Here is a 19616-nt window from a genome sequence, read left to right on the forward strand (position 1 = left end):
GGCCCTGACATGATTCACGCCTGCTGGCTGAAGAAGCTAACGACACTCCATAAGCATCTGGTGATACAGATGAGCCAGATCCTAACATCAGGGTCTCACCCTGACTGGCTAACACAAGGGAGAAAAATACTGGTCATGAAGGATCCCCACAAGGGTACAACACCTTCAAACTACCAGCCGATAACCTGCCTCTCCATAACATGAAGATCCTGTCAGGCATCACAGCAGCTAAGCTGAAAGGGCACATGAGTAAATATATGAGCGAAACCCATAAAGGAATTGGGAACAACACCAGAGGGTCAAAGCATCAGCTACTGGTTGATAGAGCACTCACTCAATACTCTACCAGATAGACCAACCTGGGCACAGTCTGGATTGACTATAAGAAAGCCTATGACTCAATGCCCCACAGATAGTTACTGGAGTGCTTGGCAGTATACAAAGCCAACAGGACACTAATAGCCTTCATCAAGAACTCAATGCGGCAGTGGAAAACAACACTAGGGGCCAACTCAAAGACAATCACAGAAGTAACCATCAAATGTGGCATATACCAAGTCAATATCCCCGCTGCTGTTCTGCATAGGCCTGAACCCCCTCAGTCAGATCGTTACAAAGAGTGGCTATGGTTACAGATTCAGAAGTGGAGTTATCATCAGCAACCTCCATACATGGAGGATATCAAGCTGTATGCCAGGAATGAGTGAGACATTGACTCGCTGATCCACCTCACGAGGATCTACAGTGACAATATTGGGATGTCATTTGGACTGGACAAGTGCGGTCGAACGGTGGAAAAAAGAGGAAAGGTGGTGAGGATTGAGGGGTTGAATTACCAGATGGCAGGATAACAGACATACTGGACAGTTACAAGTACCTGGGTATTCCACGGGCAAATGGAAAGCACGAGGAGGCAGCAAGGAGGTCAGTGATAGCCACATACCTCCAGAGAGTGAGGCAGGTCCTGAGGAGCCAGCTCAATGGGAAGAATAAGATCCAAGCCATCAACACATATGCCCCAGCTGGAATAATAAGCTGGCCAAAGGAAGAGGTAAATGCCAGATATCAGGATGCATTAACTCCTCACAATGTACGGAGAGTTCCACCCAAAGTCCAGCAGCCTGAGACTGTACGATAAGCGAAAAGATGGGGGCCGAGGGTTAGTGAGTGTCAGAGCCACTATCCAGCATGGAACAAGAAACACCCATGAGTACATCAGAAATAGGGCCGCCCAGGACAAATTGCCGAGTGAGGACATGAGGCAGCAGAAGACAGAGTGGGGAGGAAGAAGAAAAAGAGGTATCATGGAAGAGCAAGCCCCTCCAAGGGATATGCCATCAACAGATAGAAGATGTGTCTGATATCGAGAAATCCTACCAGTGGCTAGAAAAGGCTGGACTGAAGGACAGCACAGAGGCTCTGATCATAGCAGCTCAAGAGGCAGGGGTCTAACCACACCAGACAAGACCCAAGATGCAGGCTGTGCAAAGATACCCCTGAGACACTCTAGCACTTAGTAGCAGGGTATAAAATGCTAGCTGGGAAAAGTGTACACACAAAGGCATAACCAAGTGGCTGGGATGGTGTACAGGAATATCTGCACTGAATACAGACTGGAAGTCCCCAAGTCTAAATGGGAAACACCACCAAAGGTGGTTGAGAATGGCAGAGCCAAGATCCTGTGGGACTTCCAAGTTCCAGACTGACAAGCAGGTGCTGGCTAACCAACCAGACATTGTTGTTGTTGACAAGGAACAGAAGACAGCAGTAGTGATCGATGTAGCAATCCCTAGCAACAGCAACATCACTAAAAAAGAACATGAGAAGCTAGAGAAATACCAAGGGCGGCAGGATGAACTAGATCATATGTGGAAGGGATAAACTAAGGTATAAACAAACTAAACAACTGGCAACTGGTGGTTAGGTGTGGGGCAGAAGGAAAGCCGTGGACAAGTGGAGGGGTCCTACAGAACTGTGTCCTGGATGGTTGCACTGAGAGAGATAATCCGTTTGGACTGCCCAGAAACCACGTCCATGAAGCTGGTCAAAAGGGAGTCTTTCTTATGGAGTTCATCAGAAAGCCGTCGAACAGCCTATTCAAGGTCAGCGATCTTACGATTTGCTTTCTGTAGTAAGACACAGCCCTCACAGGGCAAAGTTGGCATAATTATTTGGTTAGCTTAGCCACAGGACAGAAACAGGCCACATACAGCCCCAGCACTACAGAGTCAGCGGCTTCAGTGTGATCAAGTCAGTGCAGGAGCCGATGATCGAATAAAATCCAACAAGGGTTTGTTAAGTTATTGGCTATTAAAGTTAAAGTTATAGTTAAAAAATTAAAAGAAAGCAGAGCAACACACAAATAAACCACCAGCTGGGAACCGGATGTTTTCACTGTGGAGCTCAAGAGTATCATGTTGGTGATTTGGGAAAGGGAGTAGTGGTGAATGCAAAGCGCCATGAAAAGTCAGACTTTAACTGTCACCATTGGGTAAACAGGCGAGGACATTGCGATTTGAAACCAAGTAAATATTATTTTCAAATCTTTGATATTGCTGACAGAATGAGCCAAATGTGCCTTGAAGAGCGCACAATCAATACATTTTTTGCTATAGCTATCAATATTGAAAATTTCCTAGTGTTGCTTTGGGGATGCTGAAATATGTAACAGAGGGGGCTTGGAGAGGATAGGGCAAGATATGTCCAACCAGATTTGGTCAGCATCAGTCAGATTGCTTTGAGTTTCTCACATCCATTAGACCAAACTAGAACATGGTTACTTGTGAAGAAAATCAGAATGATTCAGCTGGCTAGCACATCAAGTCTTTTAAGTGCCTGTGCTCCAGTGAGGTTAAGTTAATGGTTCCATTTGGATGTAAAAATACCAAACAGTGCTTAGTAACTGGGGTGACAAAGACTAGAATTTATGAATGAAAAGTGTGACCCTTTCTTTTCTGACATGGCCCGTTCCCAAAGGCCATGTTAGAAGAGAAAAAGGGTGTATTAGCAATGCAGCTTCTGGATGGAGGACGACAACTCACCTAGTGCCAAGGCGACGTGTACGGAGTCCCATGAAGATGGAGCGAATGAGTTTGCCAAAGGAGGCTGCATTGACGGGGTCAAGTTTCTGCTCCTGGCAGTGGCGAAGGTAGTGATTGTAGAGTGTAGATCGTGGTAGACTTACACCTTCTGCTGTTTCATAGTTGTCCAGCAGCCATTGCAGCTATATGGGAAGACATGGTTATTTCACCAAGGGATTCACACACTGATTACACATTCCAACAGCTAGCAGTTATATTGTCACCCCCACTACAGCACTGCAGAAGCATTCCTGAAGCAGCATTAAATTAAATAAATAAATAAAATAACAGCAACACTAGCAATAAAAACAAGCAACAATAACTACTGGGCATCATACCAAACAGTGATGGAAATAGAGTTGAGAAAGTAAGAGGAAAAAGTAAATAGTCAGCTTAGTAAAAGTTAAAAACCAGGCATATTCACGTATCTATAATAGCGACTTACATGGCTGTTGAGTAACGAGCTTCTCTGACTGGATAAGCCCTCAGACTTTTGGAGCGTCTCAATCGCCATTTCAATCTGATAGACCAAGAAGCACGGAAAAACAAAATGGAAGAGGGGAAAATAAAACAAAAGCAAGAAAAATAAGCAGTTGCTTTAGAGCGTTTCACCAGTGATCACTAAAAAATAAAGACAGTCATTGGAAGTTCCTCAAGCAAGCACCGCTAAACCCAAAGCACAGCAGAACCCTCTTTCATTTAACCAAATAACAAAATAAAACTTAGTACCCCCCCCCAAAAAAAAGTTCACATTTCAATTTATACAGATCTGCAAAAAAAAGTTCCCTTGATAATCAGCAAATGTGTACAATTCAATTTTGACTTTCAAGTCTTTCAGTGGCCACACATACTAAAGCATACATTTCATAGATGTCAACTAGACACTGCAACTCTGCAAAATAATTTCAAATTAATACACCCCTCATCTTAATGCAAATCTATTGGGATTTTTGTTAATTAACAACTGAGGTTCACTTTTATTCGTCTCACCATACTTGTGCTAAAAAAATTAATTGCTGGGTAGTTTGAGTTGATGAGTCATTGTTAATATTTAAAATCATTCTGACAAAATGAGAGCAGGTCATATGTCCAATTTTCCTTATGTAATAAAATGTAGTGAATAATATTTATATAAATAAATAAGTGACAAATATTTGAATTTGATAACCTATTTTAAAATTAATGTGACACATAGGTGTCTTAGAGGCTTGTATTGCAGAATGTTTTTGCATTGGGTTGGAGTGATAAGGTGTGGCGACCCCCAACGGGAGCAGCTGAATAAGAAAAAGAGGAGGAGGAGGAGAAGAAGAAGACGAAGAAGGAGGTTACGTAAACTTAAAGCTATTGAAAAAAAGATTCAACTTTCCCACAGAATATTTAAAACACAAATAAAATGATGCAAATGCTGGCAAAAAACCCAAAAAAACAAAACCCAGATTTTCCAAACACCGCGTCTCAGTTACTTTCAAACCCCAAAACACACTGCACCAGAAACTGGTCCACCCCAAGTATCGGGACCCTCTGCACAAACTGAGCAATATAGTGTCCGCTGTTAAGTGCCAGGAGAATTGTCGTGACTTGTACATTAGGGAAAACAAACAGACACTGGCAAAGGGGAATGGCACAACACAGAAGAGCTAATGCGTCAGGCCAGGTCTCCACGGTCTATATCCATCAACAGAACAGTGACCACTCTTTCAGGGATGTGGATGTGCACATCCTTGAAAGGGAGGATTACTGGTTTGAACAGAGTCAAAGAGGCCATCTATGTGAAAAGGGAACAACTATCTGAACTGGGGGGGGGGGTAAGAGTACATCTGTCACCATCTTATGATGCTGTGACTGCAACTATTCCCCAATTCTGTGAATAGTACACATGGCCATTGTAACTCTAGTCAATGGTCACGGTAATTTTCATATGAAACCAATTGTTGGTTCAGTCGTTATGCAACTGTGCTAGTTATAAGGGTGGGGATACTCGTGGTCAGTTGAGACTGAAGAAGCCACGTTCGTTTATTGGGAGAAACATTTCATCACTCGTCTAGGGTGATGAAACATTTCTCCCAATAAACCTTGTGTCCAGATGAACTGATTCAACTTTCTGTGACTTGTATTGTAGAATATTTTGCCATTGGTTTGGAGTGATTAGTGACATCAGTGACATCATAGCTATTGAAGAAAAACCTCAAATTTTTCCAATAAACCATAAAATATTTTAGAAATATGCTGACAAAGAAAACAGGTATTTTTTATGTGGCTTGTATTGTAGAATATTTTGGCATTGATTTTTGAGTGAGTCAGTCATGTGACCTTGGACGTATTGATCCCCCCCCCAAATTTTTCCAGTGAAATACTTAAAACTTAATGATGCACATGCTGAAAAAGAGAACATGTCTCAAGTGGCTTGTATTGCAGAATAGTTTGTTTTGGTTTGGAGTGACTGGGTCATGCACAGGCATAATGAGCCAGCACCAGGCCGTAATGGATGATGGTCAAATAGTGCCCCGGCCTGCCCATCACAATCAGACTAACATAACGTAATGTAAGTAGCGAATGAAAGAAGTGAAAGCACGCAGCTTTAAAACTAGCAAAAGCTAAATGCACTGCACAGTTAACAACTTACTGAAATGATTACTAGGGACCACCATGCTATAGAAGAAGAGTCATAATAGCAAGTCAATTTTATTTATATAACCCAAAATCAAGAATTATAAATTTGCCTCAAGGGGTTTTACAATAACACAACACCCTGTCCTTAGACCCTCGCATTGGAATCGGATCAACTCCCTAAAAAAAACCTTTAACAAGGAGAAAAAATGGGAAGAAACCTCAGGGAGAGCAACAGCGGAAGGATCTCTCTCCCAAGATGGACAATGTGCAATAGATGTTGGTTTACACAATTTACAGAATACAACACTAAAAGAGGCTAACATAATTACAATGGAATTATAGAATATATGAAGAACATGATGAGGAGGATGCCAAGCAGTGTCCAGATGCCAACCAAAGAGCCCAGGACCTGAGCCACATGACCAGCATCACCATGTAGACTACCCCCCCAGAAAAAAAAAACACATTAGTCACACGTCTGAGTGAGAGAATGATAAACATTGAAACAGGATAACAAAATCACATGGATTTATAAGATATGTAAAATAAAAATGGGATGAGGGAGATGCCAAGCAGTGTCCAGGAGGCGACCACCATCACCATGGAGACCTGGGAGGAGGACAGACTGCACGTGAACACAAGGGCGACTCACAGCACACCATTCACACAAACAGAACAAGAGAAAGGAGAAGACATAATTCAGAGGGAAAAGGCATGTGAGAGAAGAGTTTGCAATATTTAATAATCTATATGCTATAGATATGTAATCTATATGTAATCTTGTCGGCAGAACAGTGAATTGGTAAATTCCTTGTGACAGAAACCGACCCGCCATGCAGTACAGGTTGTGAAACACTCAACGTAAAGGTAACTAATTGTAGGCTAAGACAAAAAGATGAGTTTGAGTTTTAAGTTTAGATTTAAAGGACTCAACAGACTCTGATTGTCTGACAGCAGCAAGCAGGTTATTCCACAAGAACGGGGCCCAATAGGAAAAGGCCCTGCCACCAGCTGACTTCTTTTTAACTTTGGATACACACAGGAGCCCTGTAATTTGAGAGCAAAGACTTTGAGATGGAATGTATGGATTAAAGAGATCAGACAGATAAGATGGGGCAAGCCCATTTAGGATTTTGTAAGTCAGCAGAAGCACCTTGAAGTCTGATCTAACATAGACAGGAAGCCAATGAAGGGAGACAAGAATTGGTGTAATTTTCTAGTTTTATTTAGGATTCTAGAGCATTCTGAACCATCTGAAGACTTTCATTACTAGCATATGGCAGACCTGAAAACAGAACACTATAACAATCAAGCCTGGATGAAACAAATGCATTTAGAGTCTCTGCGTCAGCCATGGACAGGAAAGATCGGATTTTAGCTATGTTACGTAAGTGAAAAGTAGGCCTCTAGCCATTTGAATACGATCATCAGCCCTTATAGGCACATAAAGCTAAGTATCATCAGCATAGCAATGGAAATTTATTCCCTGACTGCATATAACTTGGCCAAGAGGTGAAATATAAAGAGAAAAAAGTAGAGGGCCAGGAATTCATCATATTTAATGTCTGATAATTTTGTTGTAATATTATTATAGCATACACAATGTGTTCTTCCAGATAAGTAGGACTTAAGACAAGAGAGAGCTAAGCCAGAGAAACCAAAATTACAATTTATTCTGTCTAGTAGTATACAGTGATCAATGGTGTCAAAGGCTGCACTGAGGTCCAATAGCAGGAAAACAGAAGTGGAATCTGTGGAGGAGAGCTTGGGAGCAATACAGCAGGGTAGGGAGACAGTCTCAATGTTATAGTTCAAGCTGTCAATCTGATAATCTATACTATGAGAAATTCCCTGACTAAACACATTAATTAAACTAGCTGACTCCACATCCACACTAGATTTAAACCTAGCAGGCTCTCTAATCACCTGCAACCTGTTGAACGATAAGTCCCTAGTGTCAAACTAAATGTAGACAGCCATCTATATTGCTAGACAAGGGCGGTGCCACCCCCAGTAGGGTGAATGTCGTTCGCTTTCAGCAGGTAAAGGTAGCCCCAGAAAGAAGGCCAGTTATCAACAAAGCCAAATCCGTGCTTATTAGATTAACGAGCCAAACAGCAGTTCATTAGGTGAGCCTTCTATACATCTCATCACTACCCCTCACCGGTAAAGGACCAGAGACAATTAATGAATGCCAACACATCTTTCTGGTAAACTCAAGCATCCTGACTAGGCTGGCTTTTGCGGCCTCTGATTGCTTCATCCTAGCATTATTGGGGCCGAAATGAATAACAATGTGCAGAAAGTAGTGGTGCTGTTTGCCTGGGTTCTCTGATTGTCCCTCTGTGATGCCAACACCCTAATATTATCATCTATGTTGGAGACTCTGGCCCCAGGAAAACAGTAAAGCAAGGCTGGCGAAGTTAATCTGATATTGCCGGTAATGGAGTCTCCTATCACTAGCGTGTGTTGCTTTACTCTAGCAGGCCTCTCCCGGTAACAGGAATAAAACTTTAATACATCAATATGCCATCAATATGATTTCTGCCTGAGTCACGTCAGATAGATTTTAATCGGCAATGGTGGTTGTTTAAGAATGAAGATAACTCTCATGATCCCACACTACTTCCCAACGTCATCAAACTCAGTATTTTGTTATTGTTTTGATTGAGAGACCCCTAGCAGCATAAATTACATATTGTATGTTTAAAAGGCACAATCTGAAACTGCTGCCTGCCCACTTCTGCCGTTGTTGTGGTTGGACTTCGCAAACGTTGTTCGCTTTACCATTTCCAAATGAGAAAAACAGCCAATGCGGCGTCACTTCCATTTTCTAATGCCAAAATTGAAAATATTCAGCAGCAACTGACCTCGTCAAACAATACTGCATACAGTTCATCTTATTCACCCTTCTATGTTCCCCTCTCTTCTTCACTATCTAGTTTTAAACTCTCAACTGTTGCATAAATATGCGGTCTTATTTGCAAATCCAAATCATCTACCTGTCAGTTAGACCCCCTTCCTTCTCATTTAGTAAAAGCCTGTCTACCTTCTCTATCCTCTTTAATAACTGATATCATATGTTCCTCCCTTACCTCTGGTCTTGTCCACTCATCTCTCAAAACAGCTGCAACAACTCCAATATTCAAGAAACCTGTTGCAGACCCCAACAATTTGAATAATTTTCGCCCAAACCCCAATTTATCATTTCTTTCTAAAACACTTGAAAGAGCAGTCACATCTCAGGTAAACGCTCACTTGACTTACAACAATCTGTTTGAACAATTCCAGTCTGGTTTTCACTCCATGCACAGTACGGAGACAGCCTTGGTGAAAATCACCAATGATCTGCTGATGGCAGCTGACTCTGGGCTCTTAACCATACTTGTCCTCCTTGATCTGAGTGCAGCCTTTGATACCATCTCACATAACAACCCCCTAGAAAGACTAGCTTCCATTGGAATAACTGGCACCCCCCTTGACTGGTTTAGATCATGTCTCTGGCCGCACTCAGTTTGTCCAACTTAAATTTGAGATCACAGCCCTTTCCCATTATTACCGCTGTTCCCCAGGGCTCTGTATTGGGACCACTCCTATTTATTACTTACCTACAACATCTCTGCCACATTTTCAGGAAATCTTGCATTCAAATTCCCTGCTACGCGGATGACACCCAGCTTTATCTATCCACCAAGCCTGCCTCCACTCTTTCACCCACTTCCCTTTCTGACTGCTTACTAGAAATTAAATCCTGGTTTTCATATCACTTCCTCAAACTTAATAGTGATAAAACTGAGGTCCCCCTACTAGGCACTAAATCTACTTTGGCAAAACCTGATAGTTTTTCTCTGACTATTGACAATTCCATAGTTCCTCCATCCCCTCAGGTTAAGAGTCTGGGTGTCATCCTGGACAGCACATTATCTTTTGAAGCTCACATCAACAATGTTACTCGGTGTGCATACTTCCACCTACACAGTATTAATCGTCTTCGACCCTCACTTGCACCTTAAGCACAGCCATACTCACTCACACCCCGGTTACATCCCGTATTGACTACTGTAATTCTATCCTCTTTGGTCTTCCCCTCAAGTGTTTTTATAAACTTCAATTGGTCCAGAATTCAACTGACCGTATCATTACCAGAACTCCTTCCATAGATCATATCACTACTATTTTTCAGCAACTCCACTGAATCCCTGTTGAATACTGTACTGACTTCAAGATCCTGCTCCTCACCTTTAAGGCCCTTAATAACCTAGCTCCTTCATATCTTTCTGAACTCCTTCATATCCACATGCCCTCCCGCACTCTCAGATCCTCTTCTGCTCTCCAACTCACTACACCATCAGCCTGCTTGACTACCATGGGGACTAGAGCCTTCAGTCATTCTGCCCCCCGCCTATGGAACGCTCTCCCACAAGAAATTCGTAACACTGACTCTCTTTCAACCTTCAAATCCCATCTCAAAATGTACCTTGTCAAACTGGCATATTCAGTCTGATACACGCGTCAGATGATGATTTTATACTTATCTGTTGTATTAACTTTTTATCGTCTACTCTGCTTTGTTTTGATATGCTGTCTGATACAGTGCTGCTTGTTTTTTACTGTGTTCTGTAAGGTGTCCTCGAGTGCTCTGAAAGGCGCCCACAAATAAAAGGTATTATTATTATGGTGATTATTATTAATTCCTTTTGAGGCATTCAGTTGTCTCCATTTCTCAAACAAATACACAACGTTCTCTAGTTACTGATAACAAGAATGTTATCAGTAGTGTGCTCTTGTTGTCACAGTACTCCACACAGCCATGGTGGCACACGGACGGACTGTACCTCTAATCAAGGTATTACAGGTTTATTCAAATGCTCTTTAAAATACAGTTGATTCTGCATATTTGCATACCCTATTTGTCAGCGCCTTTTATCTGATTTACTGGCAATGCTGGGAGGTTGGCAGTGGGGAAGGAGGTGGAGTAAACACACAGACGAACAGAAACCATCAACATTCTTTATTGACCTTATCAAAGCAACAAATGTACATGTGACACATTATTATATTTACATGTACGGCATTATATTTAGCTTTATTCGCTAATTACCAGTTCTTTTCCACATCCAATGGCAATGCCAATCAAATTTATCTCAGCAGCGGCCCATTATACAAGTTACATTACTTGACATTATACAACATCAATTTTATGATTCACAATAACCGCATCACAGAAATTCTGTTTAAACCATGTCGCATATGTAGGCCCTATGAAATTTGTGAAATTTTTGTATTTTAAATTTTTTTCCTAAGTTCAGTTTTTTCCAATTTGTATGTATGATAAATAGAACGATATTATAAATGGAATTTTATTTGTTCTAACCTGTTTAGGAACATCAAGTTGGGGGTGGAATGCAGAACGGAAATGTTGAAATATTGGTTATGCTCAGAACAAAGCGATTGGGGAAAAAAAAATCAGATTTTAAGCCCTGGACCAAAAACGGTTTAGCAGGAAGATTCAAACTCTCTATTCCTTCAATAAAATGTTAAAATCATTAGCACCTTTTAGCTCCACTTGTTTAAAAAAAAAAAAAAAGAAGAATGAATGAGGCTACATGGCTATGGCAATTCATATGATTATGACATTTTTGAACGTCAATATTTTCGCAGTTTTGGAATTTACTCCATGCAGTTTTCCCAAAATAATATGGTCTACATGATTTTTAGCAGTCATTCTTGAAAGGAAATAATTCTTCCCAACACATACTAGCACAGTTGCTAACCAGCGCCTCTTGGCCAGATGGTCTTATGTGATCATTGATACACCCTCTCTTTAAGGAATTTGACCCTCTCCCTTCAGGTCAAAGATAGGGGCTCCCAAGAGTAAAGGGCAATAGATATATGAATTCTTTATCCGACATGCAATAAGTATGCTCAATTTGCACACAATGTAAAATATTGCAAATTTTTTTGCCTACTTAGTACTGTATTCTATTATAATGTTTAGGACCCCTCGAAAATGAGATGCTACATCTCAAGAGGTATATCCTCATACAACAAAGTGGAGCAGAAAATCTACCTCTTCATATTAAACATAGGCTACCATACTTAACCACTGACCTTATTGTATGGACTATTATTGTAGATTCATTGTATTATGTGGTATTGTGTTTTTATCTATTTCTATTGTGCCTTCCTACAAAATGAAATTCCCTCTGTGGGACAATAAAGATCTTAACTGAAGCATATTCTATCCTTTCCAGTGTCCAGAAATGTTGGCTGTTTGGAGATAGATCTCCCAGTGATTGGACAGCCTACACTTAGATTGACAAATCTGTCAAGACTGAGTGAATTCCCTCCAAAAAATAAAAAACAGTTACACTTAAGTAAGAGAGAGCTGACAATGTAATATATTTGAACCACTGACTTTTTATTATTTTAAGCCTCTCGTGCTACATCAAGCTAATGCCTTTCATGGTTTAAAATGCCTCCGTTTTACGCAGCCATGTTCTGCTGCAATCAATCAGTAGAATTCTCCCTTTTCAGCTTTCTGAGGGATGTAAAGAAGTAGTATAACTGATCAACTTTCTTCTGAAATATGGTTTGAAGATGAGACCATTGTCAATGAATTTTGAAAACACAATAATGGCCTGAAGCTGGTCAAGGAGCCGTCGCTAGGTGATTAGCTATGATAAAGATAAATGCAAGCTGTAAATCAAGCTGTAAATTTAGCATGCACATCCCATGACGTCCTTATGTGATTGTTAATGAAAATCTACTATACTCAGGAGATTACACAAAATCTTACATTCATTTGATATTTCTTTGATATCGATACAAACACTCTTTCAAGAAAAGAAAGAATATCCCACAATAACGTCTTGTGTTAATCATAAATAGTGATTTGGTGTAAATCTCGCGTTGACCGCAAGTCATTCAGAGTACCCCTCCAGACACGTTTAACATGGTTTTCCCATATAAAAAGTAAGAAGAGAACTCTTAAAAGAGGCTGGAAGTGCAACTACTCTTTCTCCCTCTTTGAGAAATTCAGGATCAATGAATATGAAAATATCATGGGCATCATGCCCTGCCCACCGCTGCTACCTGCTCTAAGTTGACTGGTTAAAAAGCAGTGGACATCAAGATGGCCAGCATTAGAGCAAACATCAGAGGGATTCAGCCATACATGTTTGAGCCTCAGTCAGACCCGGACACAGATGCACACACAGATGCAATACATAACTTACATACTGACTCCAGCTCATTGTCGCAGTCCCGGGATAAATAGTCGGCACAGCATCAGATTTCAAAACTCATTCCTTGGGACTTTTGCGAAAGGTTATGGAAACACTCCTCACTAAAATGAGCACTGCAGATATGCAGTCCCTCCAGTTTTGTAGGCATGTGAGCCTGATCTCTGTAAATTTATTCCAACCATTTCAGCAGTATAGAGGGATTTTTTGGTAGATTGTGAATCCAGTCACTGAGGATGCACAAGCCAGCGCATTCTTACTGCTGGTCCCAAGCCTGGATACATGCAGAGGGTTGCATCAGGAAGGGCATCAGCCAAATCAAATATGCCGCTCAAAAATCAGATTTCCATACCGGATCGGTCGAGGCCCGGGTTACCAACGATCGCCACCAATACTATTGGCCAGCAGGGTGCTGGTGGAAACTATGCTACTGTTGGGTGAAGGAGAAGGACAGGGGGAGAGCATGTCCAAAGGCAGTGGAAGAGGAGGAAGGGTAAGAGTGTGGAAGCAAGAGTCAGAACACTTTGAATGTTGACATTATGACTGGTAAAGGGAGAGAGCTGGCTGATATGATGGAGAGAAGGAAGGTGGATATACTTTGTGTGCAAGAGACCAGGTGGAAGGGGAGAAAGACCAAATGCATCGGAGGTGGGTTCAAAGTCTGGGAGGAGAATGGGAGGAGAAATGGGGTAGGGGTAATTCTGAAGGAAGAGTATGTCAAGAGTGTGTTGGAGGTGAAGAGTGTCGGTCAGAGTGCTGAGAATGAAGCTGTAAATCAAAGGTGTGATCATGAAAGTTATCAGTGCTAATGCCCCGAAAGCTGGGTGTGAGACGGAAGAGCAAATAGAATTCAGGAGTGAGTTGGATGAAGTGGTGGAGAGGGTACTCAAGGAGGAGAGAGTGCTGATTGGCGCGGACTTCAATGGGCTTGATGGTGAAGGGAACAGAGGTGATGAGTAGGTGATGGGCAGGCATGGCGTCAAGAAGAAGAATGTGGAGAGAGAGATGGTGATGGATTTTGCACATAGGATAGAAATGGCTGTGGTGAATACATATTTCAAGAAGAGGGAGGAACACAGGGTGATGTATAAGAGTGGAGGGAAGTGCACACAGGTGGACTATATCTTATGTAGGAGGCATGATCTGAAAGGGATTGGAGACCGCAAGGTGGAGACAGGGGAGAACGTGGCTAGGCTGCATCAGATGGTGGTCTGTAGGTTGACTTTGGAGCTCAAGAAGAGGAAGAGAGTGGGGTCCACGGTGGTGTAGCGGTCTAAGCATCGGCTTTGTGTCAATGCAGTTGCCCAATGGGGACCGGGGTTCCCGCCCCGGTCTCGACAGATAAGACTATGGCTGGACTCGATGAAGCAGTAATAATTGGCAACGCCGTCTTCGGGAGGGGGCGGAGTCAGCTTATGCTCATCACATGAATGCGTCTCTGTGTGTGTCGGAAAAAGCAGTGGTTCGGCCTGGATTCGCCTCGTCATGAAAGTGGTGAGGTGTCTCCTTCGAGACTGCCGGCCGGAGAGATGCAGTTGGCGAACGCATGCAGCACGAGGGTGGGTGTTTGAACTAAAATAGGGATCGATTGGCCACTAAATTGGGAGAAAAAGGGAAAAATCAGAAATAACATTTAAGAAGAGGAAGACAGTGAAGGCAGAGCCAGGATCAAATGGAGGAAGTTGGAGAAGGAAGACTGTTGTGTGGAGTTTGGCAGGAGTTAAGACAGGCACTGGGTGGTAGTTAAGAGTTGCTGGATGGCTGGGCAACCACTGCAGAAATAATGAGGGGGACAGCTAGGAAGGTACTTCGTTTGTCATCAGGACAGAGGAAGGAAGACAAGTAGACTTGGTGTGGAATGAGGAAGTACAGCAAAGTAAACACAGAAAGAGGTTGGCAAAGAAGAAGTGGGATCGTCAGAGAGATGAAGAAAGTAGACAAAAGTACAAAGAGATGCAGCGTAAAGCGAAGAGAGAGGTGGCGAAGGCAAAAAAAAAAGGTGTATGGTGAGTTGTATGAGAGGTTAGACACAGAGGAAAGAGAAAGGGACTTGTACTGACTGGCTAGACAGAAGGACCGCGCTGGGAAAGATATGCAGCAGATTAGGGAAAGGATAAAAAAATAGCTCAGTAGGTTGGTGGTATCCTGAAGCCAAGCTAAATTGTAGCAAAGCTAACTTTCAGTGCTAATGTTTGCTAAAACAGAAATGTTAAAACAGAACATTTTCATTTTCAACACAGCTCCATGAATGTTTATTTGTAAATAACATTCACTAATAATGTGAAAAGCTTTATTTTAATACTTGTAGAAGTTTATTCCTACACTGTGCTCTTCATGGGTGATCAGTTCGCAGTTACCTCTTCTTATGTGAGGTACAAGCATGCAAGAAGAGCTGGTGTGCATAGTGTTTTTTTACTGGAATGGAGAGAGAACGTAATGACAATTTCATGTTTCAAACTCAGTAGGCCAAGGCTAACTTTATTTTATTACTATTTTTCATATATTTTACATTTTCATTTGACCACAAAGAATTGAACATGTACTGATAAATATTGTTATTGTAATTAAATATTGCTAAATATTTCAATTTTATTGTACTGTTTTTAAATATATTATGCTTCAATTTAAATTATGTGAAACCTTCCCTGCTTATAAATAAGGACACAGTTTGGTGAACATATTTCTATCAAAATGTTCTACAAACATTTAGTGAATTTTTAAAAGTTGACAGAAGAATATCGGAATTAGTGTGTATTTCCATTAATTAGCATTATGAAAATAGACTGTCTCTCTGTACACATGGGTGCAACAAAACTACATCATAAAAAGAGCTTAGATAATGGTTTCTCATGACAACAGCTAACAAGTGCTAACCGCAGGAGGAGAGAAATTGAGTGTTTTCATTCTCCCTTCTAAGTTTATGTCAGCTGTACCTGGTTTAATTTGATGCTATCCAAAGAAAAGGTGAGGAAATGTAATGGGCAGTATTATAATGGCAGAGGCAATGACTATTAACTTCATCCCCAACGTGATCATTTATTTGCAAACTCCATTTCTATTACCCTTTATCACAACTTCTCTTTATCAACACACCAACATTTTCACCTCACACAACACAAGGTGTTTCCTCAACATTTATTTAGCCCCCCCCCCCTTTTACATTTGAATCATGTACATGGACAGTCACACACCAGATTAATATGCTAGCAGCCCAAGGCTAAGGTTAAGGGTTCAAACCCAAGTGTTGTCTCAGGCTTGGCCAGGGCGTCACAGGGAATATTTGTTTTGTTCCTGGGTGGGGAGCCAGTATGTAGTAATTTGTTCAACCATTGCAATTAGCAACTCCTGCAGTGCCTGTACAGCTGTGGGTGGATCTGGGTGAAACAGCAATGACCTTCATAACATGCAACACAACACATTAGCTTCCCCCTGAGAAGCTAGCGGGTGAAAAAAAGCATTTCAAAGTGCTGCCCATGCTTGCCTCCAGCACCATCACCTCATTCTACCCATGTTCTGCAGGCATGGGGTTGATAAGCAAATAGTTCACAAAAGGGCTTCTGGAGACAACTTCATAGTAGGTTGTAGGAGGAAAAATGGTATGGTCTATCTGAGGGGGCTGAACACTGAGCTGAGAAAGATGGACAAGCTAATTGTGAATATGTAAGTGAGTGAGTTCCTTTTCAGGCCCATGAGCTGTCTTGCATTTGAAATAGCCCACCTGTTAAATTTAAGTGATTATGTTGATTATAAGAATTATTTTGTATTTCTTAATAATCAGTTGAAAAGGAAATTATTTTCTCACTTCTCAAATAACATTGTAATCAACAGCACCGACAGCCATCCTTACTCCTCCGTAACCAAAACTATGATCCCTGAACTGAAGTACAAGCTGAGCTGACTTTTGTGAGACGGTCTGTCGTTTGTCGGTAAACTACTTTGGGTCTAACTTCTGTGTGGATAAAGACAATATAAAAGATACTCTTTCCAGTTACTTTCTTGATTTAAACAAGAGGTTAAAGTTTCAAGACAGTTAATACAGAAAAACATACAGACAGACAAACGGAGACGGACAGACAGACAGGCCAAGGTGAGTGAGAAAGTGAGAGAGATCCAAACACTCACAGTGGCTGGAGAAGCTCGTGCAGTCTGAGTAGCAGGGTGGGGGGCAGAGTTATCCATGAGGTAGGCCCCAGAGCTGCTGCTGATTACTTGCCCCCCTGCCATTCCCATGCTCATTCCTCCATTGCCCCCTCCTCCATTGTTGGTCATGCCATGAGATGTCACTACAGTGGACACTTGCGATGAGCTGCCCTGTGTGTCGAAGTAGCTCCCTCCACTGTTCTGGCTGTACAGCTGGGGTTCCGAGTATGAGTAGGTCCTTCTGCTCAGATGAAAAGCTAGCAGTTAGGATTGTGCCCAAAACAATCGTCAAGTGGGGGAAAATGGGTGACAAAGGGCCTCTTTTTACTTTAAGGTATATCAAATTTAAATGGCATCATAATTACTGTGTGTAAATTAGCTGAGCATCTCAGAATGCTAGTGAAAGTAACTAGCTTTCTGATAGCAAAAATAACTATAGTCTAATCATCAATTAGAATTCATTACCTGAAATTCGCAATGTACAAAAAAAATATATTGATTATTTTTAATTGATTCTTGGATTTTCTTTGGGCATGCTCTGCGTGGTGACACATCCTGTACTCCACTTCCTGTTTACCCCCATGTCCATGTCTGGTCTGTGTCTACTGTCACATGTTGTATAGTTATGGTATTGCCTAGTTGTCTCTTGTTGTATAGCAAGTTAGCAATTGTGAGGATGACCGGCCTGCACAAAGTGATCTGGATTGCATTAATTATTCTTTGGATTTTCAGTGACTCTTTTGTGCTATGGCTTGAGTTTCACAGCAAGAACCATGGACTCACCAACACATGGCAAGAGCTGCTACTACTCCAGTCTTCCATTCTTTGCCACATCAAACCACCCTTTGTCCTCCAGCAGGCATCCAACTTAAGAAAAGAGGTTGGCACGGAGGGGTATGAACCAGATTGAGGAAGTGCCCCTTTGGCCTCCTCTTCCTTCCACCATCCTGGCAAATGTGTGGTCTCTCCAGAATAAAATGGATGTACTTCGCACCAAATACTTCATGCAGACGGCCTTCAAGGAGGCTAGCATCACTGCCTTGACTTAAATCTGGCTCAACATGGTGGTCTCAGATGCTGAAGTAAGTTTCGATAACTTTACTATCATTAGGGCTGACAGAACAAGACAGCCGGGCAAGGAGAAAGGTGGAGGGATCTGTGCTCCAAACTTAGGAATACTAACCATATATCTATATTCCTTTTATTGCCTGACAGAATTTCCCAATGTTGTCTTCAGTTCTGTGTATATCCCACCTAGTGCTAACACCAAAGCAGCAGGTGAACAGATGGCTGAATGTGCTAGCAACAAGCTAGGTAAATACTCTCAGGCAGCAACGTTTGTGACTTACTAAACAGTTGCAGACTCATTGCAGACAGTGTTCTTCCTGCATTTCACCATTATGTGAACATTCCAACAAGAAAGAGAAACATTCTTGACTTATGTTACAGTAACATTATCAATGCAAACAACAGTCGTGCACACCCACTGCTCAGTTTCACAAGCCAAAATTATGTTGCCCTGCTTCTACATTAGGGCTGTGTGATATGACCAAAATCTCATATCCCGATATAGGTTATTTCATATCCCGATAACGATATATATCACGGTATAGTCCCCTTGCTGAACCACAGAGATAAATGACAGCAAAACACAGTAGAAACTCTCACACTGAACTGAAATGAAATGGTGCACATCAATTAGGTAAATAACCTAAATAAACATAGTTTCTACTGTGTTTTGCTGTCATTTATGGTCGTGTTAGTTTCTCGCCTCCTCTCCTCTGTTTTACCACGGGTGGGGTTCAGTCCCTCCACACAGAGCTGAGCGGAGCGGAGGAGAGACAGACAGCAGTGGAGAGTTGGAGAGTTGAAGACAACTACACTAGTTACGTTACTGTACGTGCAATAAAAGCTTCATGAGAACAAAGCCAATATGAGTAATTTGCTATTGTAATCCACGCAACAGATGAAGACTCCAAATGATGAAAAATATTGCCGCAAAGAGTATGATTTGCAACACAACGAAATAAGCAATAGAACATAACATGAAATGATAGACATTTTTCTATTGTCACAAGATATATATCGTCATATCGCATAGCCCTATTCCACATTACAGACAGGCATTGAAAAGCCACAAGCCTCAACCCCATAATGTCTTCCAGTGGTTGTAGGACACCACTGCACAGCTACAGGTTTCACTTACATCATGTACAGACTCGACATTTTGTTGTTGTTGATTTTTGCCCTTTTTTCTCCCCAGAAGTATCTGGCCAATTACCCCACTCTTCCGAGCCATACAAGTCACTGTTCCACCCCCTGCCAATCCGGGTAGGCTGCAGACTACCACATGCCTCCTCTGATACATGTGGAGTTGCCAGCTGCTTCTTTTCACCTGACAGTGAGGAGTTTCGCCAGGGGGACGTAGCGCGTGGGAGGATCACGCTATTCCTCCCAGTTCCCCCTTCCCCCCAAACAGGCGCCCCGACCAAGCAAAAGAGGTGCTAGTGCAGCAACCAGGACACATACCCACATCTGGCTT

The 19616-nt window shown here is 41.9% G+C and overlaps 1 protein-coding gene across 1 annotated transcript in view; it reads right to left on the reverse strand.

Moving 5' to 3' along the window:
- The window catches only part of rfx3 (regulatory factor X, 3 (influences HLA class II expression)), a 49665-nt gene that overhangs the window by 14492 nt on the left and 15557 nt on the right, over positions 1 to 19616 (reverse strand). The window contains exons 4-6 of the mRNA XM_056290916.1: positions 17057 to 17318; positions 3526 to 3600; positions 3042 to 3223 (exon numbers count right to left, since the gene is read on the reverse strand). Of these exons, the coding sequence (XP_056146891.1) occupies positions 3042 to 3223; positions 3526 to 3600; positions 17057 to 17318 (519 nt within the window). The remainder of the gene's footprint in view (positions 1 to 3041; positions 3224 to 3525; positions 3601 to 17056; positions 17319 to 19616) is intronic.

The sequence above is a fragment of the Lampris incognitus genome, chromosome 12 (assembly GCF_029633865.1).
Source record: "Lampris incognitus isolate fLamInc1 chromosome 12, fLamInc1.hap2, whole genome shotgun sequence".
In the NCBI taxonomy this organism is placed as follows: Eukaryota; Metazoa; Chordata; class Actinopteri; order Lampriformes; family Lampridae; genus Lampris; species Lampris incognitus.